General features: G+C 44.0%; 1 protein-coding gene across 1 annotated transcript in view; it reads right to left on the bottom strand.

Moving 5' to 3' along the window:
• The window catches only part of LOC137377474 (tripeptidyl-peptidase 2-like), a 147,861-nt gene that overhangs the window by 80,703 nt on the left and 40,768 nt on the right, over positions 1 to 26,390 (bottom strand). Inside the window, exons 5-10 of the mRNA XM_068047097.1 lie at positions 25,230 to 25,354; positions 18,592 to 18,755; positions 16,265 to 16,419; positions 14,975 to 15,051; positions 10,754 to 10,881; positions 2,528 to 2,627 (exon numbers count right to left, since the gene is read on the bottom strand). Coding sequence (XP_067903198.1) covers positions 2,528 to 2,627; positions 10,754 to 10,881; positions 14,975 to 15,051; positions 16,265 to 16,419; positions 18,592 to 18,755; positions 25,230 to 25,354 — 749 coding nt within the window. The remainder of the gene's footprint in view (positions 1 to 2,527; positions 2,628 to 10,753; positions 10,882 to 14,974; positions 15,052 to 16,264; positions 16,420 to 18,591; positions 18,756 to 25,229; positions 25,355 to 26,390) is intronic.

Here is a 26,390-nt window from a genome sequence, read left to right as displayed (position 1 = left end):
CATTTTTGCACTTCAAATAATTTTAATCTGCAATATTTGGAAAATTTACTATCAGCGACGCCACAGGAGATCAGCTAAGCATAGGCACTAAGTGTTCAAGAGCGTTGTTGCAAATAAATCCAAATGCAAAGACAGATACCAGGTAAATGACGCTGAAAACCATTGTGACTTGCTTGAGTGAGATCTTTATGCGGCTGCTTCTGATTCGGAGTGGTCTGATGAAAAGGGCTGAAGTTCTGTACACGCTCCTCCGAGCCTTTGTTTGCGTGTCAGCCTGCCTCAGTGGGCAGCACTGTCATCTTCCGGAACCAGCAGGATGTGTGTTTATCACCCCTCACTGCACGACTGTTATGTTTTGAGATTTTTATTTCAGCGCATTATTGAGGGAATACTCTGTTGTTGGTGGTGGTATCTACTCTATGAAACAGAGCAGCAAGCTCTCCAGTGCCCTGGTCAACATTTCTCCCTCAACCAACTCTACCAACAAACCATTTACGTGGTCAGTCATGTATCAGCTATTTGTGGGACCTCTCTGTGCACATACAGACTGTTACAATAGCCTACACAACATAGTGACTACGCTTCAAATGTATCCGAGACTCATACAGCACAGGAGACTGTCATTTGGCCTATCGTGCCTGTGATGGCTCTTTGATAGAGCTATCCAATTAGTCCCACTTCCCCTGTGCTTTTCCCCATAGCCCTGCAAATCATTCTCCTTCAAGAATTTATCCAATTTCCTTTTGCTCTTTTGCTAACATTTTCCAGATTATAATAACGTGCTGCGTTAAAAAAAATTCTCCTCACTCCCCCTGTTCTGTGACCTCTGGTTATCAACCCTCCTGCCAGTGGAAAGATTTCTCCTATTATTCTATTAAATCTCCCTTTTACCTTCACCGCTCTAAGGAGAACAATCCCAGCTGCTCAAGTCTCTCCACATAACTAAAGTTCTTCATCCCTATTACTATTCTTGTAAATCTCCTTTGCAGCATGCATTAGTTGTAAAGCAATTTGTATACAATATATATGAGAAAAGGAATTGAAGTTCAGCACTGAAATACCAACCGAAACCAAAAAGAACTAGGCTGGTAATCAGAAGTGTACAAGAGTGTGGTGATTCGGTCTACAAATTCCCTTCATCATCCATGCAGACTGTTTGTTATGTCCTCTGAAGCCTACACAAAGCCAGGGATTTGTTAGATGGGGAAATCACCAGTGCCACTGCATGCTCTGTCCCTTGACTGTACACGTGCTGTCAATACAGCGTGAACACAAGAGAGCTATGCAGATACCCTGTTATAAACTCACTGATTGCTCTCACTCATACAGGTACTTGTTTAAACGTGACTGGCAGTGATGTGACAATCAATGAATTTACAACACAGAATGAGGCAGGTATTCAGCAAGAGCTGGCTGTCTAATCTAATTCCATTTTCTTACCTTGTCTCCATATCCTTTTATAATCTTCCTTTTCAAATACTTATTAGATTCCAACAGCGCATAGAATATTAAGGGGCTATTTAAATTTAATTTTTGTTTTATTTATTAAAGGACGTAGGCATCACTGGCAAAGCCAGCATTTATTGCCTATCCCTAGGTGCCCTTGAGATGATGGTGGTGGTGAGCTTTCTTCTTGAATTGCTGCAGTCGTGTGGTGAAGATAGTCCCACAATGACTAATTGGGGGAGGTGGTGGTAATGTCACTGGGCCAGTAATCCAGAGCCCAGGCTAATGATCTGGGGGCCTGGGTTCAAATCCCACCATGGCAGATGGTGAAATCTGAATTAGTAAATCTGGAATTAAAAGCTAGTCTCGTGGTGACCATGAAACCATTGTCGATTGTTGTAAAAACCCATTTGGTTCACAAATTCTGTCCTTACCTGATCTGGCCAACATGTGACTCCAGACCCAGAGCAATCTGTTTGACTCTTAAATGCCCTCTGAAATGGCCTGGCAAGCTATTCCGTTTAAGGGCAAGAACTGCTGGCCTAGCCAGCGATGCCCACATCCCACAAATGAATAAAAGAAAAGGTGTTTAAGCTGATAACAGGACTTGATAGGATAGATAAACTATTTTCTCTGGTGGAGAAGTTCAGAATAAGGGGCATAACCTTAAAATTAGAGCTAGGCCATTCAGGGGAGGTGTCAGAAAGCATTTCTCCACACAAAGAGTATGGAAATCTGGAACTCTGTTCCATCCACCACCTCTACCCACATCGCCCAATTGAAAAATTCAAAATGGAGTTCGATAAGTTTTTGTTAGGTAAAATTATTAAGGGTTACAGAACTTAGCAATGGAGTCAAGATACAGATAAGTCATGATCTAATTGAACAGCAAAACAGACTCGAGAGGCTGCAAGGCTTCCTGTTTGTTTTCCTATTGCTTCCTGTTTTGGGTAAGTGTTCCACATTGCAATGACTTTCTCTTCATTCTTCTATGATGACCCTTGGTCTATGTCCATGTCACAGCCTCCGTTTAACACAATGTAACAAAGAAGCAAGCACAAGTGTTTCAACAGGCTCTTACCAAGGTCCCCTCGACGACCAGGTGTATTGATTAGCTGGTAGCTTCTCCCGCATTGAGTATTCCGCAACCATCATCTCTGGACTGACATATGCTCCAACACCTAATAATGCAACAAGTTACGGTCATTGGCACTTGTGATACTCAACTGTGTAGAAGAGAGATTCAACAGACTGAACAAACTGTAAACCATACTTTGAAACATGTCTCAATTTTAAACTACTCATCCTTGTTTTCAAATCCCTCCATGGCCTCACCCCTACCACCCTTCCAGATCTCTGCAAACATCTAATTTTTGTGTCCTGTGCATCCAGATTTAATCGTTCCGCCATTGGTCAGTGCCTTCATCTGCCTGGGCCCTAAGCTCTGGAATTCCCCTCTAAACCTCTCCACCTCTCTTTTCCTTTAAGACATTCCTTAAAGCCTACCTCTTTGATCAAGCTTTTAGTCCTAATATCTCCTTATGTTGCCTGGTGTAATTTTCTGTTTGATAATGCTCCTGTGAAGCACCTTGGGATGTTTTACTACGTCAAAGGTGCTATATAAATGCAAGTTTCTTTCTTGCTAAAAAATAACAAATCAAGATTAATATATTGGATCTCCTGCAATAAGCCAAATTATGTCCAATTCCCTAAAAGTTATAACGCCACACTGTGATGTTTCAGCTCTGGGTAATTGCCCATAGTTTGCTATTCAATTGTATCCTTTTGAAAGAGAAACTTGCTACAGCTCTGTCAAAGCTACATTAGGTTCACCTCTGCCTGGGAACAGTGTGCGATGAGGCTTCTCGGTAGAGAAGGGACGTGCCGATATGTGCTGGAGGTACTTTCTGTGTAAAACAAAATTTCACAAGTCTCCTTGTAGGAGAAATGCATTAGCTTGTATTTTATTTTCACTGCATTCTTTCTAATCCTAGAACCTAATCTACTAACAATCTACTGGACTACTAACAAGCCCAGTATTGACTGGATCCAGGGCAGTACCCAACTGGTACTACGGTTTTCAATTGGGAACGGTCAGCACTTTTTAAATATTTGATCACAGCATGTTGCAACACTAGCAAGGCCAGCATTTATTGCACATCCTGAATTGCCCTAGAGAAGATGGAGGTGAGTTGCCTTCTTGAACTGCTGCAGTCCATGGAGGTAGGTACACCATCAATGTTTTGACCCACCGACAGTGAAGGAATGGCGAAGTAGTTCCAAGTCAGGATGGTGTGCAACTTGGAGGGGAATTTGCAGGTGGTGGTGTTCCCATGCATCTGCTGCCCTTGTCCATCAAGGTGGCAGAGGTTGTGGGTTTGGAAGATGCTGTTGAAGGAATCTTGGCAAGTTGCTGCAGTGCATCTTGTAGATGTTACACCCTGCTGCTACTGTATGTTGGTTGTGGCGGGAGTGAATTTTTAAGGTGGTGAATGGGGTGCCAATCAAGCGGGCTGCTTTGTCCTGGATGGTGTCGAGCTTCTTGAGTGCTGTTGGAGTTGCACACATTCGGGCAAGTGGAGAAAATTCCATTAGACTCCTGACTTGTGCCTTGTAGATGGTGAACAGGCTTTGGGGAGTCAGGAAGCAAGTTACTCACCACAGAATTACTACCTTCTGACCTGCTCGTGTAGCCACAGTATTTATATGGCTTGTCCAATGAAGTTTCTGGTCAATGGTAACTCCCAGGATATTGACGGTGGGAGATTCAGCGATGGTAATGCCATTGAATGGCATTGATGGTTAGATTCTTTCTTGTTGGAGGTGGTCATTGCCTGTCATGAAGGTTAGTTGCCAAGTCTTGCTGCATGCAGGCATGGACTGCTTCAGTATCTGAGGAGCTGCGAATGGTACTGAACACTGTGTAACCATCAGCGAACATCCCCACTTCTGACCTTATGAAGGGAAAGTCATTGATGAAATAGCTGAAGATGGTTGGGCCTAGGACACTACCTTGAGGAACTCCTACAGCGATGTCCTGGGACTGAGATGATAGGCCTCCAACAACCACAACCATCTTCCTTTGTGCTATAGAATCATAGATTCTCTCATAGTCTTGATTGAACACAAAGAACATAGAACAGTACAGCACAGTACAGGCCCTTCGGCCCACGATATTGTGCCGAACCTTTAACCTACTCTTTCTTTCTTTTCTTTTGGGCCTCCTTATCTCGAGAGACAATGGATACGCGCCTGGAGGTGGTCAGTGGTTTGTGAAGCAGCGCCTGGAGTGGCTATAAAGGCCAATTCTGGAGTGACAGGCTCTTCCACAGGTGCTGCAGAGAAATTTGTTTGTTGGGGCTGTTGCACAGTTGGCTCTCCCCTTGCGCCTCTGTCTTTTTTCCTGCCAACTACTAAGTCTCTTCGACTCGCCACAATTTAGCCCTGTCTTTATGGCTGCCCGCCAGCTCTGGCGAATGCTGGCAACTGACTCCCACGACTTGTGATCAATGTCACACGATTTCATGTCGCGTTTGCAGACGTCTTTATAACGGAGACATGGACGGCCGGTGGGTCTGATACCAGTGGCGAGCTCGCTGTACAATGTGTCTTTGGGGATCCTGCCATCTTCCATGCGGCTCACATGGCCAAGCCATCTCAAGCGCCGCTGACTCAGTAGTGTGTATAAGCTGGGGGTGTTGGCCGCTTCAAGGACTTCTGTGTTGGAGATATAGTCCTGCCACCTGATGCCAAGTATTCTCCGAAGGCAGCGAAGATGGAATGAATTGAGACGTCGCTCTTGGCTGGCATACGTTGTCCAGGCCTCGCTGCCGTAGAGCAAGGTACTGAGGACACAGGCCTGATACACTCGGACTTTTGTGTTCCGTGTCAGTGCGCCATTTTCCCACACTCTCTTGGCCAGTCTGGACATAGCAGTGGAAGCCTTACCCATGCGCTTGTTGATTTCTGCATCTAGAGACAGGTTACTGGTGATAGTTGAGCCTAGGTAGGTGAACTCTTGAACCACTTCCAGAGCGTGGTCGCCAATATTGATGGATGGAGCATTTCTGACATCCTGCCCCATGATGTTCGTTTTCTTGAGGCTGATGGTTAGGCCAAATTCATTGCAGGCAGACGCAAACCTGTCGATGAGACTCTGCAGGCATTCTTCAGTGTGAGATGTTAAAGCAGCATCGTCAGCAAAGAGGAGTTCTCTGATGAGGACTTTCCGTACTTTGGACTTCGCTCTTAGACGGGCAAGGTTGAACAACCTGCCCCCTGATCTTGTGTGGAGGAAAATTCCTTCTTCAGAGGATTTGAACGCATGTGAAAGCAGCAGGGAGAAGAAAATCCCAAAAAGTGTGGGTGCGAGAACACAGCCCTGTTTCACACCACTCAGGATAGGAAAGGGCTCTGATGAGGAGCCACCATGTTGAATTGTGCCTTTCATATTGTCATGGAATGAGGTGATGATACTTAGTAGCTTTGGTGGACATCCGATCTTTTCTAGTAGTCTGAAGAGACCACGTCTGCTGACGAGGTCAAAGGCTTTGGTGAGATCAATGAAAGCAATGTAGAGGGGCATCTGTTGTTCACGGCATTTCTCCTGTATCTGACGAAGGGAGAACAGCATGTCAATAGTCGATCTCTCTGCACGAAAGCCACACTGTGCCTCAGGGTAGACGCGCTCGGCCAGCTTCTGAAGCCTGTTCAGAGCGACTCGAGCAAAGACTTTCCCCACTATGCTGAGCAGGGAGATTCCACGGTAGTTGTTGCAGTCACCGCGGTCACCTTTGTTTTTATAGAGGGTGATGATGTTGGCATCGCGCATGTCCTGGGGTACTGCTCCCTCGTCCCAGCACAGGCATAGCAGTTCATGTAGTGCTGAGAGTATAGCAGGCTTGGCACTCTTGATTATTTCAGGGGTAATGCTGTCCTTCCCAGGGGCTTTTCCGCTGGCTAGGGAATCAATGGCATCACTGAGTTCCGATTTGGTTGGCTGTATGTCCAGCTCATCCATGACTGGTAGAGGCTGGGCTGCATTGAGGGCAGTCTCAGTGACAGCATTCTCCCTGGAGTACAGTTCTAGGTAGTGCTCAACCCAGCGGTCCATCTGTTTGCGTTGGTCAGTGATTATGTCCCCTGATTTAGATTTGAGGGGGGTGATCTTCTTGATGGTTGGCCCAAGAGCTCTCTTCATGCCATCATACATTCCTCTGATGTTTCCGGTGTCTGAGGCCAGCTGAATATGACTGCATAGGTGTTGCCAGTAGTCGTTTGCGCAACGCCTAGCTGTTCTTTGTGCAGTACTTCTGGCTGCTTTAAGTGCTGCGGATGTTAAATCGCTGGGGGCTTTCTTGTAGTTCAAAAGTGCAATGCGCTTAGCGGCTATGACAGGTTCCAGCTCTTCATTGAGATTGAAACCAGTCTGCATTTCTCTTCGCACTTTTGCCGTAGGTGGTCAAAGCTGACTCATAGATGGCGTCTCTGATGTGGGCCCACTTGGTCTCAGCATCCCCTGTGGGAGTGTTTTGAAGGGCTGTTACAAGTGAATTTAGAAATTTTTGTAACAGCTGTGGGTGAGAAATTCTGCTCGTGTTGATGCGCGGGTGGCCCTTCTGCTTGGAATGATGCAACTTCTTTGGTCTGAGTCTAACCTTGCTGCACACCAGGGAGTGGTCGGTGTCGCAGTCCGCACTGTGGAAGCTGCCTGTGATTTGAACACTGTTTAAGGCGGCTCGCCTTGTGACAATGAGGTCTAGCTGGTGCCAACGACGTGATCTTGGGTGCCTCCATGAAACCTGGTGACAGGGTTTAGTGTGAAAGAACGAGTTGGTGATGCAGAGGTTATGATAGGTACACAACTCAAGCAGTCTCTGCCCGTTCTCATTCATCCTTCCAACGCCATAGCGCCCAAGGCAGGAGGGCCATGAGTCATGGTCGGCCCCAACCCTGGCATTAAAGTCCCCCAGCAGGAATAGGTGTTCGGTGTTGGGGATGCTGCTAATGATGTTATGGAGTTGTTCATAGAACTGGTCTTTAGCTTCAGGTGCGGAGCAGAGTGTTGGAGCATAGATGCTGAGTAGGTGTACTGGACCAGAGGTGGTGAGCAGTCGGATGGACAGTATGCGTTCCGAGCCATTTGAGGGAGGCTCTATCATGCTGAGCAAGGAGTTTCTGATGGCGAAGCCCACTCCATGCTGTCTTGGTTCTTCAGGATCCCTGCCCTGCCAGAAGAAGGTGTAGTCTTGCTCTGCTAGAGAGCCACTCGCGGGGAGGCGAGTCTCCTGAAGTGCTGCAATGTCCACATTGAATCTACTGAGCTCGTTGTTAATGATGGCGGTCTTCCGAGAATCGTTGATTTGTGTAAGGTCTTCCGACAGGCCAGGACACATAGTTCTGACGTTCCAGCTTGCAAAGCGAAGGGCTGGTACCGTCTTTCCTTTTTTCATGTTGTTTGGTGCGGTGTATCAGTCCACCTTTCGGGCAATGACCCTGAGCTCCAAGCACCCATTGAAGCAGGCAGACTGTGGCGGGACAGAACCTTATTGACCGGGGGCTGCCCGGTTTGAGGCGGGCGGTAGCTGTCCAGTGAGGTGCAATGACCTCTCCCACCGACAAAGGCAACCCGTGGCGCCCAGTTTCTACGCCAATTTATCTGGACTTATAACCCGTAACTGCTGCCTTCCGTGTTGTTTTAGTCGCTGTGAGGCAACTATGGAGTGACCTCTCCATGGCGCATGCCTGGGCAAATTTATGGAGGTTGAGAGTTGCCCAGTCGTCAAAACCCCCCTCTCGGCCTTTCTGGTGGGGTCCAAAGGAGTGCAGGACACGACGTTTGGCACCAGTATGGCTGCAGGAACTGCCGGAAACATGCCAAAGGTGACACATGACCGCCTACGGGGTTCCGCTCCGGATTTTCTGTTAGGGTTTACTCCCTTAGCCTTGGTCTCTCCCGAGACGCCCACAAGGCAGTGGGGTTGTTGGGGCCCCTACTCTAAGATCAAACTAACTACCTACCCTTCATTCTACTATCATCCATGTACCTATCCAAGAGTCGCTTAAATGCCCCTAATGTATCTGCGCACCCACCACTCTCTGTCTAAAGAACCTACCTCTGACATCTCCCCACACCTTCCTCCAATCACCTTAAAATTATGCCCCCTGGTGATAGCCCTTTCCACCCTGGGAAAAAGTCTCTGGAAAAAGCTTTAAGAAGATTTGGAATGCAGGAAGGTAAGAGACAAGGCAGAAAAATACTTGCATCTATATCGTGCCTTTAATGCAGGAAAGCTTCCCAAGACCCTTAATAGGAACATTATTAGACAATAACTGATACCAAGCTAGTGAAGGAGATTTTTGTTTTATTCAGTCATAGAATGTAGGCATCATTGGAATGGCCAGCATTTATTGCCCACCTCTAATTGCCCTTGAGAAGGTGGTGCTGAGCTGCCTGCTTGAATACAATTGAGTGGCTTGACTAAGAGTCAACCACATTGCTGTGGATCTGGAGTCACATAGAGGCCAGACCAGGTAAGGACAGCAGATTTCATTTCTGAAAGGACATTAGGTGAACCAGATACATTTTTACAACAATCTGGTAGTTTCACGATCACCATTACTGATACCTGCTTTTTATTCCAGATTTATTTAATTATCTGAATTTAAATCCCTTAACTGCCATGGTAGGAGTTGAACTCATGTTTCCTCATCATTATTCCGGGCCACTAGATTGCTAGTTCAGTTGCATAACCACTATGCTACAGTACCCGAGTCTGATATTGAACAGGTAGCCAAAAGGGTTTTCTTAAAGGAAGGAGGACAGATGAAGCGATTTAGGGGGGAAAATTCCAGTGTTTGGGCCTCAGGCAGCAGCCGGCACGATGATCTTTGCACCATTCGGGAAAGGCCACATTGTAAAGTCCTCCTGCCATATTATACCGAGGGGCTGAAACCCGTGTACAACCCCTCAGGCTGTATGCACCAAATATGTTTTTTGCTGTGTAATGCAAATGTACATCGCATATAAAATGGAATGGAAAGAGTTGTGAGGCAACTCATGTTCTGTATCGATTGAACTTTCCAAAATTCAAATTTGAACTGTTTTGAACTTTCCTGTAATACATTTTTTTTTTACAAACGTTTATGAATAAAGCACAGTTTTTGAAAAAAAAAGATGATTGCACCATTGATGATCAAGAGACCAGAGTTGAGAAATTCGGAGGGTTGTAGGGCTTCATGAAGGAGGTTAGAGGTAGGGTGGGGTGATGTCAAGGAGGTATTAAAATCCCTCCATGACATCACCCCTCCCTACCTTTAACCTCCTTAAAATCCCTCCATGGATCTGGGTAGGGAGCTGTTTGTGGCAAGATTGAGGTGCTGAATTAATAGCTGCTGACAGAAGAGTGGGAGGATTGCGGGATGAGAAGTCTAGTGTTAAAGAAGTGTGGGGAGTGTGCAGGAGGAGTTCCGTAACTATTCAAAAAAAATACAAAACAGAAATTTATGGTAGCAAAACTGTTTTCAAAGTAGAGTGGTCCATAAGCATTTCGACTTTAACTAGTTAGGAACATAAGAAATAGGAACAGGAGTAGGTCATTCAGCCCTTCAAGCCTGCTCTGCCATCCAATATGATCATGGCTGATCTTCTACCTCAATTCCACCTTCCCACACTATCCCTACATCCCATAATTCCCAAAAATCTATCGATCTCTGTCTTGAATAGATTCAACGACTGAGTACTCACAGCTCTCTGGGGTAGAGAATTCCAAAGATTCACAACCCTATGAGTGAAGAAGTTTCCCCTCATCTCAGTCCTAAATGAGAGTGTAACCCCATAATTCTAGACTCCCCAGTCAGGGGAAACATTCACCCAGTATGGTTCAATGAGATGAGATTTAAGTCATATTCATTAATTTAGCGACAAAGGGTGTTTGCTCATTGCTTTAGTAGCACACTAATGGGCGGCGCAGTGGTTAGCACCACAGCCTCACAGCTCCAGCGACCCGGGTTCAGTTCTGGCTACTGCCTGTGCGGTGTTTGCAAGTTCTCCCTGTGACCGCGTGGGTTTCCGCCGGGTGCTCCGGTTTCCCCCCACAGCCAAAGACTTGCAGGTTGATAGGTAAATTGGCCATTGTAAATTGCTCCTAGTATAGGTAGTGGTAGGAGAATTGAGGGAAGGTGAGGATGTGTTAGGGAATATGGGATTAATATAGGATTAGTATAAATGGGTGGTTGATGGTCGGCACAGACTCGGTGGGCCGAAGGGCCTGTTTCAGTGATTATCTCTCTCTAATATCATACTTACCAATGATATTAGTGGAAGTACCTCCTGGACTGCCGACAGTGGAGAGACAGGGCCCATTGTTACCAGCACTGGACACAAAAATAACATCGTGCTTCAAAACTGCTTCGTCAATTATCTTGCAAATACGCCTGGATGAAAGAGCAGAACAGAAATATCACAGAATCATACTTCAAAGAAGGAGGGCATTTGGTCTATCATGTCTGTGCCAGCTGTTTGAAAAAGCTACTTATTATCCCCTGCTCTTTTCCTGCAACTCTGTCTTATTTTATTAACTCCCTAGTCCAAAGGCACTGAGGCCAATTCATAGGATGTTCCTGAAATAGGCTATTTGACCCATCAAGTTTGGGCTAATATAAAAACAGAAAGTGCTGGAAATACTCAACAGATCTGGCAGCATCTGTGGAGAGAAGCAGAGTTAACGTTCCAGGTCTATGACCTTCCATCAGAGAAAATGACTGAAGGGATAATTGAAAAGATTGGTTTTGAGGAAGATTCTGAAGTTTGGGTGGGGCTTTTCTCTATATGCTATCTCGTCTAATCCCACTCTGAATGCCCTTTAATATGCCATCTCATCCAGTTTATCCCCACTCTCCTACTCAACCCCGGTAGCTCTAATATCACTTCCAGTCTAGTTTCACACGCTTTCTCATGCTCCCTACCCTGTGATATCCCATCTTGTCTAATCCCACTCCTGATACAATTTCATATTCAACTCTTTCAATAAACAACTTACTTCCTTTTTCAAGAATTTATGGACTCTGCTTCAAAAATGGTTTGCAGCAGAGTATTCCACATTCTAACCACTCTGTGCAAAGACATTTTTTTCTAACCTCCCCTTTAATTCTTTTGGTTATTATCTTCAACTTGTGCCCTCTCATAATGATTGTTTTCACTGGTTGGTACAAACTCTCACTTATAACACTTGACAATTTTGAAGACTTAAATCAGGTCATCTGTTAACTTTCTCCGTTTGATTGAACAACAGTTTAACTTCTCAAGTGTCTCTCGTGACTATACCCCTTATCCCTAGTAATATCCCAGTGACCCTAGACTGCACTGTTCTTTAATGGGATGTACAAAACTGTACACAATATTTTAATGGCAGGTTAACTAAGGTCAGTTGCAAGTTCAATATGTTTTTTTATTCTTTGCTTCTAGAAAGATAATAAGGATACCACTTGTTTTTCCCTTGGAACATTCCAATTTATGTTACCATTTTTAATAACCATCTTATCTGCACAGCAAGATCCCTCTGCTTCTGCATCCCCATCTTACCATTTAAGGTGTATTTCTTCTCTTTATCCTTATTTCAAAATGTATTAAATTGTACAGATTAATAGCTCCTTTAAAAAAGCAAATGGAAGAATGACTCAGTAAGATATTGACACTCATCCACAAATATCACAGAGGGAAATTTCTAGTTAATTGTGATTCTGTATGGTCCCTGGAGCCCTTACTTCAGTTATCAGAAAGCCTCAACCAGCTGCCAAGTTGGTTATTTGCTTTAATTAATTTATCCATTTGAGTCCCTTTCTCCCAGCACAACGAAAGCAAAATCTTCAGCCTGGCCTACTTGTATTCCCCCATCTTTCTGCTCCACAAATGGGGCCAGCATTCAGCTGCCTTAGCCCTCTATCCTGGCATGGTCTCCGTAAACCATTCGCCACACTTCTGCTCCCCTGCATAACACCCCACCCAATCTTCAAATCCTTCCTCCAAAGCAATCTTTTCAACTATCCCTTCAGTCTCTTTTCCCAGTTACTCCCTTCCTTTGCGCTTCTCTGTGTGATGCTTTGCGACATCAAAGAAGCAACTTAAGCCATTTAGATTATTCTATTACATTTTAGCATTCATATTTGTTGGTGAGTTTTTCTGATGAAAATAACTTCTAGAGAATGGAATATTTCTCCGATTCTGACACACGAGCCTGGTAGCAAGTTCCTATGACATTCTGTAGGCCTTCTATTTTAATGCCTTTGATAAAAGGGCAAACAGATAACTCACATAAAGTTAAGGGTCATTAACAGTGCAATCAGGCCTGAGTGCCATTACGTACTGTCAGGCCAAACCCCTGCTTCCTCTGAAATTTGGCATTCTTGCATCTGTCCTGACGAGTACAAGATGAAAAGCTTCGAAAGCAAGTCTCTTTTTTCAGCAATACTGTACGACCAAGCAATTATTCCTAACAACTTGTTGCGGTAAAAAAAGTTTTCCTCATGTTTCCTCTGGTTCTTTTGCCAATCATCTTAAATCTGTGCCCTCTGTTTATAAAACCTTCAGCCACTGGAAACAGTTTCACTTTATTTACTCCATCTAAATCCTTCATGATTTTAAACGCCTCTATCAAATCTCCTCTCAGCCTTCTCTGCTCTAAGGAGAATAATCTCAGCTTCTCCAGTCTATCCAGATAACTGTAATCCTTTATCCCTGGAAGAGTAATAATGAATATACAAGTATATTAGGAAAGGGAATTAACGTAGGTTGCTAGCACAGACTCAATGAAAATAATCACCCCCTTTCGCACTGTCATTTCTGTGATACTAAGTCGATGAAATGGCTAGAGCTCGGTTTAACTCTGACAGTCAGATTGTACGTCTATTGAAATAAAAAGTAAATCAGATTGCAAGTCTGGTGAAATGGATAGGGCTAGACAGAGACTCTCACAGTAAAGGGCAAATCACCAACCAAGTAAGAAAGATTTGACAGGTCTGGCTTCTGTCCAAAAACATCAAAAAGTTAATTCCATTCACATTTGTTTTCAGTCTGCCCTTTTTACATAAAGCCTTGCTGGAGTTGGCAGAGAGGAGAAGGCAGCTTTGTTTTTCTCACAATCGTGAATTTGTCAATCTGCTGAAAGATTGATATCAATAAACTGGGATATTCAGATCCCCATTTGTAATTAAAATGTTAGTGGATTGAGTAAGCTTTATCAAACAATGCCAATAAAAACAAACTATTGTTCCTTTCTATTTTTGCAGCAGCTTGCAGTCATGGCTCCAGCTTCCTGATGTGGTAAATTTTCAAAGTGATTCTTGACGACACAGCCGGCGGGGACGTCATTCGACTGCGCCAACCTGCGCACATGCACAAATGGGCTCCTGCTCTCTGCGCGTGCGCTGCGTTCCGCATTGCCAAGACTGGTTGGCGCATGCGCGGATGACGTCATCACATAAATTGCCAGGACTGGTACACGCATGCCCAGATGACGTCATCGCATAACGCGGGAGAGCAAGCAGAGAAGAGGGGAGAAAGCGGGGTGTGGGGGGAGAGAGCGGCCGAAGGCCTTGGTGTCGGCGGGTGCGCTCTCCTCCTGCGCACCCCCCCCCCCACTCTCTCCGGCAATTCGCCCCCTCCCCTCGATCTCTCCGGCCATTCTCCACCACCCACCCCCCCCCCCCCCACCCCACCGCCCGCTCTCTCCGGCCATTCCCCCCCGCCCGCCTGCTCTCTTTGGCCATTCCCCAACCACCGCCTGCTCCTTCCGGCCATTCCCCAGCCAGCCGATCTCTCCGGCCATGTGTTTACGTTGCCTTCGTGTGATTATTTGAGCAGCGCCATCTTTAGTCCTGGAAGCTGCCCGAACGTCGCTGACTGTGACGTTTTAGTTGAACAGGCTGCATTTGCGCATGGGCCAGTGCAGCGCCACCTGGTAGCTGTGTTATCAGCAAACGCAGCCTTAAATGTTACATAAAAGGGCAGTGACAAACACAACTTTGAGTTTCTAGGGGTCAAGAAACTAGAGGTTATAAATATAAGATAGTCAATAATTAATTCAGGTGAAATTACTTCACTCAGAACGGTGAGAATGTGAACTCGCTACCACGGAGGAGTCTTGAATATACATTTAAGGGGAAGTTAGATAAGTACATGAGGGAGAAAGGAATAGAACGATATGTTGATAGGGTGAGATGAAGGAGGGTGGGAAAACACTCATGGGAAGCATAAATACAAGCAGGGACCAGTTGGGCCAAATGGCCTGTTTCTGTGCTGTTAATTCTATGTTTGTGCAACCACATGGAACAATGGCGCAGATATATGAGGATTATGCTGACACATAACGTGCTTTCATACTTTGTTCTGTATAGATTACAGTACAGTTTACAAGTGAATAAGTTTTCTGTAGCTGTCACCAGTAGGCAGCTGCCAATAAGGCTGCTCATTAAATACGCTCAGCATTTGTCCAGTTTTCACCACTGTAACACAGGATAGATTTCTACCTACCCTGAGTTAGCCCAATGAGCTGCTTCACCGTAGCTGTAATTTACAAGGTCACACTTGTAATTGATCACCTCGATCATCTGGAAAATTGAAGGTAAGACACTTGTGATTGTTTGCAACTGACGAAAAGAGACTTTATTATTTTTAAAGTGCCTTCATACATTAAACTATTAAAAATTATCCCAGGTTACATTATAGCCTAGAAATTACTGTTGGTGACTTCAGCAGGTGAATAGTTAACATTCTCTTACAACATTTCTCTAGCCTCTACTTTATTGCAGGAGTTAGCCTGTTTAAAATAAACTGGTTAAATAAACAAAAACAAGAAATGCTGGATTCACTCAGCAGGTCTGGCAGCATCTGTGGAAAGAGAAGCAGAGTTAACGTTTCGGGTCAGTGACCCTTCTTCGGAACTGACAAATAAACAGTCTGACGTCCCATTAAGATGGTGGGTAGAGGAGGTTAAGAACATCGGAATTGCTAGATGAAAAAGACCAAGATCCATCCAGATTACTTTTTACCATCCTGATACTTGCACAATACAATGATAATGGTGTTAACAGGAGCATAATCAGACATAAATTGATACTGAACCAATGGAGATATTCCAATAAAAAATGTAGGTTTTGAACAGCATTTTAAAGGGGGGGAGGCAAGGGAAGTAATTCCGGAGCTGAAGGCATGGCTGCCTATGATGGGACAAATAAAGTAGGGATGCACAAGAGACCAGAATTGGAGATCAGAATCCTTGGATGGCTGTTGGGCTGGAAGAGGTTTCAGAGATGGGGAAGGGTTGGAGGGAATCAAACACGAAGATGAGAATATTGAAAACAAGGTGTTGGTGGACTATGAACCAATGCAAGTCAGCAAACACAGGGCAATGGGTGAGCGGCACTTGGTGTGGGATAGGATACGGGCAGCAGAATTTTGGATGAGCTGAAGACTATGGAAGGTGGAAGGTGGGAGGCCACCCAGGAGAGCATTGGGCAGAGGAAAAAAATTTGAAGTAGGGACTTTATCCATGATGCGCAGTCAGGATAGCAGAAATCAACTTTTACTGGAGTGGCCGACAAGCAATGTGACAAAGGGAAAGTGATTCATTTCACTTCAACACAGAGACTGGAAGTATCCAACTCTCCAGAAGGAGGGACAAACACGTCGTACACAATGGATGATGCATCCGACTCACAAAACTACATTCTACAGAGCTGATCTGAGTACACTACCAAATAATCGGAAGCAATTCCTTGCTACAATAACACACCAATAATCAATGAACAGAATACCACTTACCGCACGGATTAAGCTGGTCCCAGTTTCCATGGTGTTTAACCTGGAGTCGGCCACCTTGATGGCTAATATCTGAGCCCCAGGAGCTACACCGTTCCTTTCTGGTTCATCTGGGAAGTGTCCAGCAGCTATTGCAGCTACATGCGTTCCATGGGACCCTGTGTAGATAAAGAGGACACCTTTTTTGTAGAAAGGTAGTGCACAGGAGGCGGCCGTTCGGCCATCAAACCTAAGCCAGCTTTTATAAAAGAGCTATCCAATTTAGTCCCACTCCCCCAGCTCTGTCCCTTAGCCTTGCAATTTTTTCAACTTTTTATCTCATTTCCTTTTGAAAATTACTATTGAATCTTCTTCCACCACTTTTTTAGTGCAGTGTGTTCCAGATCACAACAACGTCCTGCGTTTAAAAAAAAAAACTCATCTCCTTTCTGATTCTTCTTGACTAAGGATATCTGTGTTTTGCTTTCCCCAGGTTGGGAACACAGCTTCAGCTTATTTCTGGGCGCTTTTTTTTAAAAAGAAAGACAGATGATGAGCATATTCCTTCCCATTGCGTACTACAGAACTATAGAAAAGGCACAGAAGGAGGCCATCCAGCCCATCGTGTTTGGGCCAGCTGAAAAAACTAGCCACCCAATCTAATCCCACCTTTCAGCACCTGGTCCATAGCCTTGCAGGTTATAGCACTCCAGGTGCATGTCCAGGTATCGGGGCAGTGAATTCCAGACATCCACCACCCTCTGGGTTAAAAGGTTTTTCACCATGTCCCCTCTAATCCTTCTTGTTAAACATCTTAAATCTGTGCCCCCTGGTAATTGACCTCTCCAAGGGGAAACAGGTCCTTCCTGTCTACTCTGTATAGGCCCCTCATAATTTTGTACACCTCAATTCAGTCACCCCCCAGCCTCCTCTGTTCTAAAGAAAACAACCCTAGCCTATCCAATCTTTCCTCATAGCTGCAACATTTTCAAGCCCTGGCAACATTCTTGTAAATCTGCTCTGTACTGTCTCCAGAGCAATTATGTCCTTCCTGTAATGTGGTGACCAGAACTGTATGTTATACTCCAGCTGTTGCCTAACCAGCATTTTATACAGTTCCAGCATTACATCCCTGCTTTTGAATTCTATACCTTGGCCAATAAAGGAAAGCATTCCATATGCCTTCTTCACCACTTTATGTTTAGTTTAGTTTAGAGATACAGCACTAAAACAGGCCCTTCGGCCCACTGAGTCTGTGCCGACCATCAACCACCCATTTTATACTAATACTGCATTAATTCCATATTCCTATCACATCCCCACCTGTCCCTATATTTCCCTACCACCTACCTATACTAGGGGCAATTTATCATGGCCAATTAACCTATCAACCAGCAAGTCTTTGGCATGTGGGAGGAAACCAGAGCACCCGGAGGAAACCCACGCCGACACAGGGAGAACTTGCAAACTCCACACAGGCAGTACCCAGAATTGAACCCGGGTCGCTGGAGCTGTGAGGCTGCGGTGCTAACCACTGCGCCACTCTATCTACCTGTCCTGCCACCTTCAGGGACCTGTGGGACATGCACTCCTAGGTCTCTCACTTCTTCTACCCCTCTCAATATCCTCCCGTTTATTGTGTATTCCCTTCCTTTATTTGCCCTCCCCAAAATGCATTACCTCACACTTCGCTGAATTGAATTCCATTTGCCACTTTGCCACCCACTCAACCAAACCATTGATATCGTTCTGGAGTCTACAGCTATCCTCTTCACTATTAACGACACGGCCAATTTTTGTGTCATCTGCAAATTTCCCAGTCATGTCTCCCACATTTATGTCCAAATCATTAATATATACCACAAACGGCAAGGGACCCAACACCGAGCCCTGTGCAACGCCACTGGAAACAGCTTTCCATTCACAAAAACATCCGTCATCCCTTTGTTTCCTGTCATTGAGCCAATTTTGGATCCAGCTTGCCACATTCCCCTGTATCCCATGGGCTTTCATTTTTCTGACCCAGTCTGTCGTGTGGGACCTTGTCAAATGCCTTACTAAAATGTAGACCAGATCCACTGCACTACCCTCATCAATCCTCCTTGTTACTTCCTCAAAAAAATTCAATCAAGTTAGTAAGACACGACCTTCCTTTAACAAATCCATGCTGACTATCCCTGATTAATCCGTGCCTTTCGAAGTGGCAGTTTATCCTGTCTCTCAGAATTGATTCTAATAATTTACCCACCACCGAGGTCAGACTGACCGGCCTAAAATTATTTGGTCTATCCCTCACACCCTTTTTAAACAATGGTACAACGCTCGCAGACCTCCAATCCTCTGGTACTCACCTGCGTTGGTGACGATGCAAAGAGTGTTCCCATCATCATACACGTTGATGGAGTAATTCAGCATTTCGGACTTGCCCAGCTGTGCATACTCATAACCTTCTCTGTAGTTCCTCAGCACTCTGCAGCTACTCAGGTCTCCACATTCGCTCGTGTCAACACAGGCTCTACAAAGTCAGAGAGAAAATAAAAATGATTCGAGTGAAAAGGATAAATTTCAAGCAGACAAGGCCCAAGGGGACACCCAAAGGGTGAAAGACCAACCTTGTGTGGTAACTGTAGTGTTTTCACTGGGTGATTACGCTTCTTCACCAACGCTGTTGTTCAAATGTAACCGCAGCCTGAATCTGGAGCCAGGACCTGAACTGATGCCAGAGTGAAGCAGAGTGAGACTCTGCTCCTAGGGGTCTCTCACAGCTTCCCTTGAGAATCAGTGCATGGAGTAAAAGAGCATAAAAGGAGGCCATTTGGCCCATTGTACCTATGCCACCTCTTTGAAAAAGCGATCCAGTTAGACTCATTCCCCTGCTCTTTGAAGGCTGGGATAGCCAGATTTTTGGTCTCTGAGGGAATCAAGGGATATGGTGAGCAGGAGAGAAAGTGGAGTTGAAGCCTAAGGTCAGCCATGATTGTATTGAATGGCAGTGCATGCTTGATGGGCCATATGGTCTGCTCTTGTTCCTATTTCTTGTGTTCCCCATAGCCCTGGAAATTTTTAATTTTCAAGTATTTATCCAATTGTCTTTCGAAAGTTACTACTGAATCTGCTTCCACTGCCCTTTCAGGCAGCGCATTCCAGACCATAACTGTGAAAAAAGATTCTCATCTCTCCCCTGGTTCTTTTATCAGTTATCTTAAATCTGTGTTTTTCTGGTCACCGATCTTCCTGCCAGTGGAGCAGTTTCTCCTTATTTACTCTATCCAAAACCTTCATAATTTGGAACACCTCTATTAAATCTCCCCTTAACCTTCACTGCTGTCAGGAGAACAATCCCAGCTTTTCTGCTCTCCCCACATATCTGAAGTCCTTCATCCCTGGTACCATTCTAGTGAATCTCTGCAGATCCCCCTCAGGATTCGCATTTCAAGATTAGGTCTGCAGCAAAGCCATTTTGACTCTGCATCAATATTAAACTTGTGGAGCATGAACGTACTGCGATGCAATGTTTAAATTACTTTGGGACCTCTTTTGTTTAGCATCTTTTTTTATAAATGATCTGGAGCTATGAATCACAAGCACAGTGGCTAAATTTGCAGCTAATACAAAGTTAATGAAAGTGGTAGACAGGATAAGCTACAGGAGGAATTAATATACTTGGGAATTGGGCAGACGGTTAGCAGATGAAATTCGATGCAGAGAAATGCATAGTACTACACATCGGGACAAAAAAATTCAATTCTCAAATAGAAATAAAATAATGTGCATGGAAAAATGTTGATTGAATTAAAAGGTCAATGTTGAGCTGAAATAGTGAGGCTTATAAATCATTGGTGAGATCACACTTAAAATAATGTGTATGGTCCCGGCCACCACATTACAAAAAGGATATTGCAGCTATTGAAGAGAGCACACAGAGCAAAAGGGTTAAATTATGAGAACAGGTTGAATAGGCTAAGCTTGCACTACCTTGAGTGCAGAAGATTAAGGGATGATCTAATTGAGTTGTTTAAGATGATCAGAGGAGTCGATAAGGTCGATAGAGAGAAACTATTTCCTCTGGTGGGGTGTCCAGAACCAGCAGAATAACCTTAAAATTAGAACTAGTGCACTCAGGGGCGATGTCAGGAAGCACTTCTTCACACAAAAGGTGGTGGAACTCTGCAACTCTCTCATATTGCTGATGAAGCTGCGGTTCACTGAAAATTTCAAAGCGTGAGATTGATTCGTTTTCATTAGGTGAGGGTATTAAGGGCTTTGGAACCAAGGCAGGTAGATAGAGTTAAGATACAGATCATCCATGATCTAACTGAATGGTGAAATAAGTTTGAGGGAATGAATGGTCGCCTCCTGTTTCTATGGAGGGCTTGGATTATGAGGAGCGATGATGTAAATTGGGCACATTCTCATTGGAAAAGAGAAGGTTGAGAGGTGACATGATTGGTATTTTCAGGATTCAAACGGGACTGGATAATGTCAGCCATGACAAACTGTTTCACCTTGCCCAGAACAATAGAACCAGAGGACACAACCTGCACTTGAAGGGGGGGAAATTCAAAGCGACTGGTCAATCTATGGAACAGGCTCCCTTAGGGAGACAGGGACACAGTTAGTACTGATTTATTCAAATACAAAGTAGTCATAGAGTCATTTATGGCACAAGAGGTGGCTATTCAGCCCATTGAGTCAATGCCGATTCTCCATGAAGCTATTCAGCCAGTCCCACTGCCATGCTCGATCCCCGTAGCCCTGCAAGTCTATTTCCTTCAAGCAGCCATCCAATTTCCTTCTGAAGTCATTGATTGTCTCCACTTCTACCACCCTTGTGGGCAACAAGTTCCAGGTCATTACCACCCGTTGCGTAAAAAGTTTCTTCCTTATAGTCCCCATGCACCTCTTGCCCAAAACTTTCAACCCGTGTTCCCTTAACAGTTTTTCTTTGTCTAACTTATCTAAACTTGTCATAATCTTGTACACTTCTAGTAAATCTCCCCTCAATCTCCTTTGCTGCAAGAACACAAGCTTTTCTAACCCAATCTTTTAACCAAAATCCTCTATCCCTGGAATCATTCTGGTAAATCTCCTCTGCACCCTCTCAAGGACCCTTCACATCCATCCTAAAGTGTTGTGACCAGAAGTGGATGCAATACTCTAGTTGGGGCCTAACCAGAGCTTGATAAAGATTCAGCACAACTTCCCTGCTTTTGTACTTAATGCCTCTATTTATGAAACCCAAGATTCCATATGCTTTTCTAACCACTCTCTCAATATGTCCTGCTAACTTCAAAGATCGATGCACATGCACCCCCAGGTCCTTCTGTTCCTGCACACTCTCTAGAACTGTGCCAATAAGTATATATTGACTCTCCCAATTCTTTCTGCCAAAATGTATCACCTCACACTCGTCAGTATTAAATTTTATCTGCCACCTCTCTGTCCATTCTGCTCGCTTATCTATGTCCTGTTGCAGGCAGTTCATATCATCCTCACTGTTTGGCACACTTCCAAGTTTGGTGTCATCAGCAAATTTTGAGATTCTGCTCCGTATTCCAAGATCCAAGTCCTTTATCTACAGCAAAAAAAGCAATGATCCCAGCACTGACCCTTGGAACACCACTGTCGACCACCCTTAAGTCTAAAAAACAACCATTTACTACAACCCGCTGTTTTCTGTCCTTAAGCCAACTTTTTATCCAATTGGGCACTGATCCTCCTATTCCATGAGCCTCAATTTTGTTAACGAACCTTTAATGTGGTACCTTATCAAAAGCTTTCTTAAAATCCATATTAAAAACATCCACTGCATTCCCTTCATCAACCCTCTCTGTTACTTCATCCCAAAAAATTCAATTCGATTAGTCAAGCATATCCGTAACTTTTACAAATCCGTGCTGGCTATCCTTAATTAACTCGAACCACTCCAAGTGTGTGTTGATTTTTTTCCCTGATTATTGATTCTAAAATCTTACCCACCACTGATTTTAAACTAACTGGCCTGTAGTTGCTAGTACTGTCCTTACATCCTTTCTTGAATAACTCTCCAGTCCTCTGGCACCTCCCACGTATCCAGGGAAGATTGGCTATCTTCTATCTCCATCCCCACTTCCTTTAGCAACCTGGGATGCAAGCCAGCACTTTTAGTATCTTCCCTTCTCAATATTTACTCCCCACCATTGCCTCTACTCTCTCCATCTACTGATATTTTGTCATATTCTACTTCCTTAGTGAACACTGATACAAAGATACTGATCAAGTATATTAGCCTTGCCCTGCGCTTTTAAGCATATATTACCCTCTTTGTCCCTAATAGGCCCCACTCCACCTCTTACTCTTTACAGCCCATTAGAAGATTTTTGGGTCGCCTTTTATGTAGCCTGTCATTCTCTCTTTGCCAGTCTAATCTTCCTTTTCACCTCCCCTCTCAACTTATTATGGCCTGGTTCTCTCTTGAAAAATTCACTTGACATGCATCATACACCCTATTTTTTAGTTTCATTTTAATCTCTATCTCCCTCTTCAACCAAGGAGTCCTGTTATTAGTTCCCTTACCTTTTGCCCTTGCTAGGAATGTACCTAGCCTGTATCCAAAGCATCTATTCCTTCAAAATCACCCATTATTCCAATACAGCTCTTCCTGTCAGTCTTTTTTATTCCATTTGACCCAGGATAGATCCCTTCTCATCGCATTGAAATTAGCCCTCTTCCAATCTAGACGTTCTATCTTATTTTGTTCCTTGCTTTTCTGCGTTATGAGTTGAAACCTTATGATACGATGGTCATTCTTAACAAAGTTCTCCCCCACAAACACTTGGTCCACTTGCCCCACATCATTCCCCAGCACCAGGTCCAGCATTGCCTCCTTTCTAGTTGGGCTGAGAACATACTGATCAAGGAAGTTCTCCTGAACACATTTCAGAAATTCCTCCCCCTGCTTTCCCTTTACTCTAGAATTATCCCAATCGACATTTGGGCACTGAAAGTCCCCCAATATCACAATCCTATAGTTCTTGCACATCTCTGTGATTTCCCTGCAGATTTGCTCCTCTACCACTCTCTCACTATATACAGGCCGATAGAATACCCCTAGTAGCGTGATCATACCTGTTTTGTTTCTCAATTCTAACCAAATGGATTATGTCCTTGGCCCTTCAAGGACATCCTCCCTTTCCAACACTGCAATGTCTTCCCTAATCAATAATGCCATCCCAGCAACCTTTTTTCCTTCCCTATATTTTCTGAACACTTGCATATTAAGTGCCCAGTCCTCGCCATTTTTAAGCCACGTTTCCATTATTGCCAGTACATCATATTCCATACTGCTATTTGTGCTTGTAGCTTATTCACCACACTTTGTGCATTTACACACATGCATTGGAATCCTGTCTTTGCATTGCTCATAGTCCTTCTCAGTCTGCTCTCATCTAATATGGAACTACTCCCTTCTCTAGTACTGTTTAACATTCTCACGTTATGGATCTTGTTCCTCTTCTGCTTATCTCTGGTGGTGCCCATCCCCCTGCTAATTTAGTTTAAGTAAACAGATTTATTTCAGAAAATAACATTTTGGGATAGTGTACATGAGTAATTTGAGATCATTTCTAAACAGGTCTGTACAGGTCCAATGCTATACCTATCATTTTATCTTTGATAGCTAACTACAGTCAAATGTAAACTGTTTGGTCAGACTACTGATCCAGCAATGCCTCAAATTTAAAATTCTCATCTTTATGTTCAAACCCCTCCATGGCTTCGCCCCTTCCTGTCTCTGCTTCATTTTCCAATCCTACAAACCTCCAAGATATCTGCGATCTTTCAATTCTGGCCTCTTGTGCACCCTCAGTTTCCTTTGCCCCACCAGTGGCAGCCCCAGCTGCCTGGGTCCTAAGCTCTGGAACTCACTCCTTAAACTGCTCCAGCTCTCTCTCTCTCCTCCTCCTCCAAGTCATTTCTTAAAACCTACTTCCACTTGTCCTAATACTTCTTTATGTGGCTTGGTGCCTATTTTTGTCTGTCTAACGTGTGAAGTGCCTTGGAACATCTTACTGTGCTAAAGACATTATATAAATGCAAGTTCTTGCTGTTTCCTTTCCAGGAGATCCTGAAAGCCATTTAATCCTCGGGACGATTTTACTCCGGACAATTGGCCATCCATTAAAGGAAAATTCCGGCAAACGGGCCTAAAATGTTTTTCTTCTCAAGCGTTTATCTTTTAGATTAATTTTCTTTTTAATTTAAAACTTACCACAAGAGACTTGTTTTCCCGACCAGTTATCCACTTTTCACTGTATTTCTGAAGCTCAAAGACATGATGTTAAAACTAACCCCTGCTCACATGACCTGTTAATGCTGAGCACATTCTAATAGCAGGGATGGGCGCTGGGACTTGGAGTGGCTGACGGATTAGTGCCTTTCCATGCCTGAACTACAGAAATCTGGCAAAGCTGGCAGCCAGGACTGAATGGCTAGACCCTGAGGGCAACACCTAAAGTCTTTAAACCGAGCACGTTAAAGTAAATGTGGGGTGTGGTTCACAGGCAAAAACAAAATCGAAAATACGGTTATTATATATGGACAGGAGGAAAGATTTAACAATTCAGACACAAAATTCTTACAAAGCTATATTCTCCCTTTGAGAACTGCAACACAATTTCTGCAAAGATTACAATTATTGCAATATGAACAAGCATTCTTTGTTTCCAAGTAACTTTCCCCTCTTCTTTAAAATCATCATCATCAGATGCATGTTGCAATTGGCTTTTATTGCGCATTTTACAGGTCAAAAAATAATCCGCCCTTCTACATCATTGGTTAAGATAAATACTTCATCACACAATTGTAATTAAGGTGCAGGTTCACTTTTGGAAAATGCCAATTGGTCGTAAGTGCTTGATTATACTTGTCGGAAATTATCTCAAGTAAAATTCACTGTACATTATATAAAAGCCTGAAGAACTGACACGAGAAGTGTTTAAAATTATTTCACCTCCAACAATTTCCATCGTGCCAAACCAAGCAATCATATACAGGCCCAAGGTCAGTGTACTTCTTCTCCAGTAGATCCAACTGTTCAACTTGGCACTGAAGATCTTCCAAGATCAGCTTCTCTTCCTGTTGGAGAGTTCAGTTGCAAGATGACATGTTAACACCTTAAAGACAGAAAAAATTCTCCCCCCACCCTCACAAACAAAATGATACCAGAGATGAGGGACTTCATTTCTGTGGAGAGGCTGGAGAAGCTGGGATTGTTCTCCTTACAGCAGAGGTGATTAGGGGAGATTTAATAGAGGTGTCCAAAACTATGAGAGGTTTTGATAGAGTAAATAAGAAAGTGTTTATGCACTGGTGGATGGGTCACTAACCAGAGAGCATGAATTTAAGATAGTGGGCAAAAGAAGCAAAGAGGAGGTTAGCATTTCCTTTTTGTAAATACAGCGAGTTGCCATGATCTGGAATGCAGTGTCTAAAAGTGTTGTGGAAGTAAATTTAATACTAACTTTCAAGGGAGAACTGTATATTTGTCTGGAAAACAATGACAGGGCTAAGAGAAAAAGCACAGGGAGTGAGACTAATTGGACTGCTGCTTCAAACAGCTGGCATAGGCACGATGGGTTGAATGGCCTCTTGCTGTGCTCCAGGATTTTATAATCTACTAGAATTACATCCATTGCTATCGAATGTACAAGACCACAGTATATTCCTCAAATGTTAATAACCTCAGTCGTAGCCAACAGAGACTGTCTATTCTTGTGCTGCAATAAACACTTTTGTCTGGTTTTCTTGGTTCTCATACTTGTCTCAGGGTTTGCTTGTAGTCAGCTTGCACTCAATATCATCTTGCAGGAGCAACAGTGCCTGGTTATAGGGAATTCAGAGTATAAATTGCCTGACAACTGTCACTAAATAATCCACACAAGGTCAGGTCACGCAAAGGCAGACTTGCATCCAATTACAGATTTTGTCTCATTGCACTAAGAGGGCTAATTGTGTCAGGAGAGTGAAGAATTACAGAGGCATAATCCTTGTCCAGATTACCAGCAAATAGCATTTAATGCAGAAAAATGCATGGCAAAAGCCAAATGGCATAAAATCCATAAGATATGGTTAATAAACAAGAGAGTAAATTGAAAGCAAATACTGCAGATGC

The sequence above is a fragment of the Heterodontus francisci genome, chromosome 15 (genome assembly GCF_036365525.1).
Source record: "Heterodontus francisci isolate sHetFra1 chromosome 15, sHetFra1.hap1, whole genome shotgun sequence".
NCBI lineage: Eukaryota > Metazoa > Chordata > Chondrichthyes > Heterodontiformes > Heterodontidae > Heterodontus > Heterodontus francisci.
Note: the sequence above shows the minus strand (reverse complement) of the source record. Positions and strands in the feature narration are given on the sequence as shown.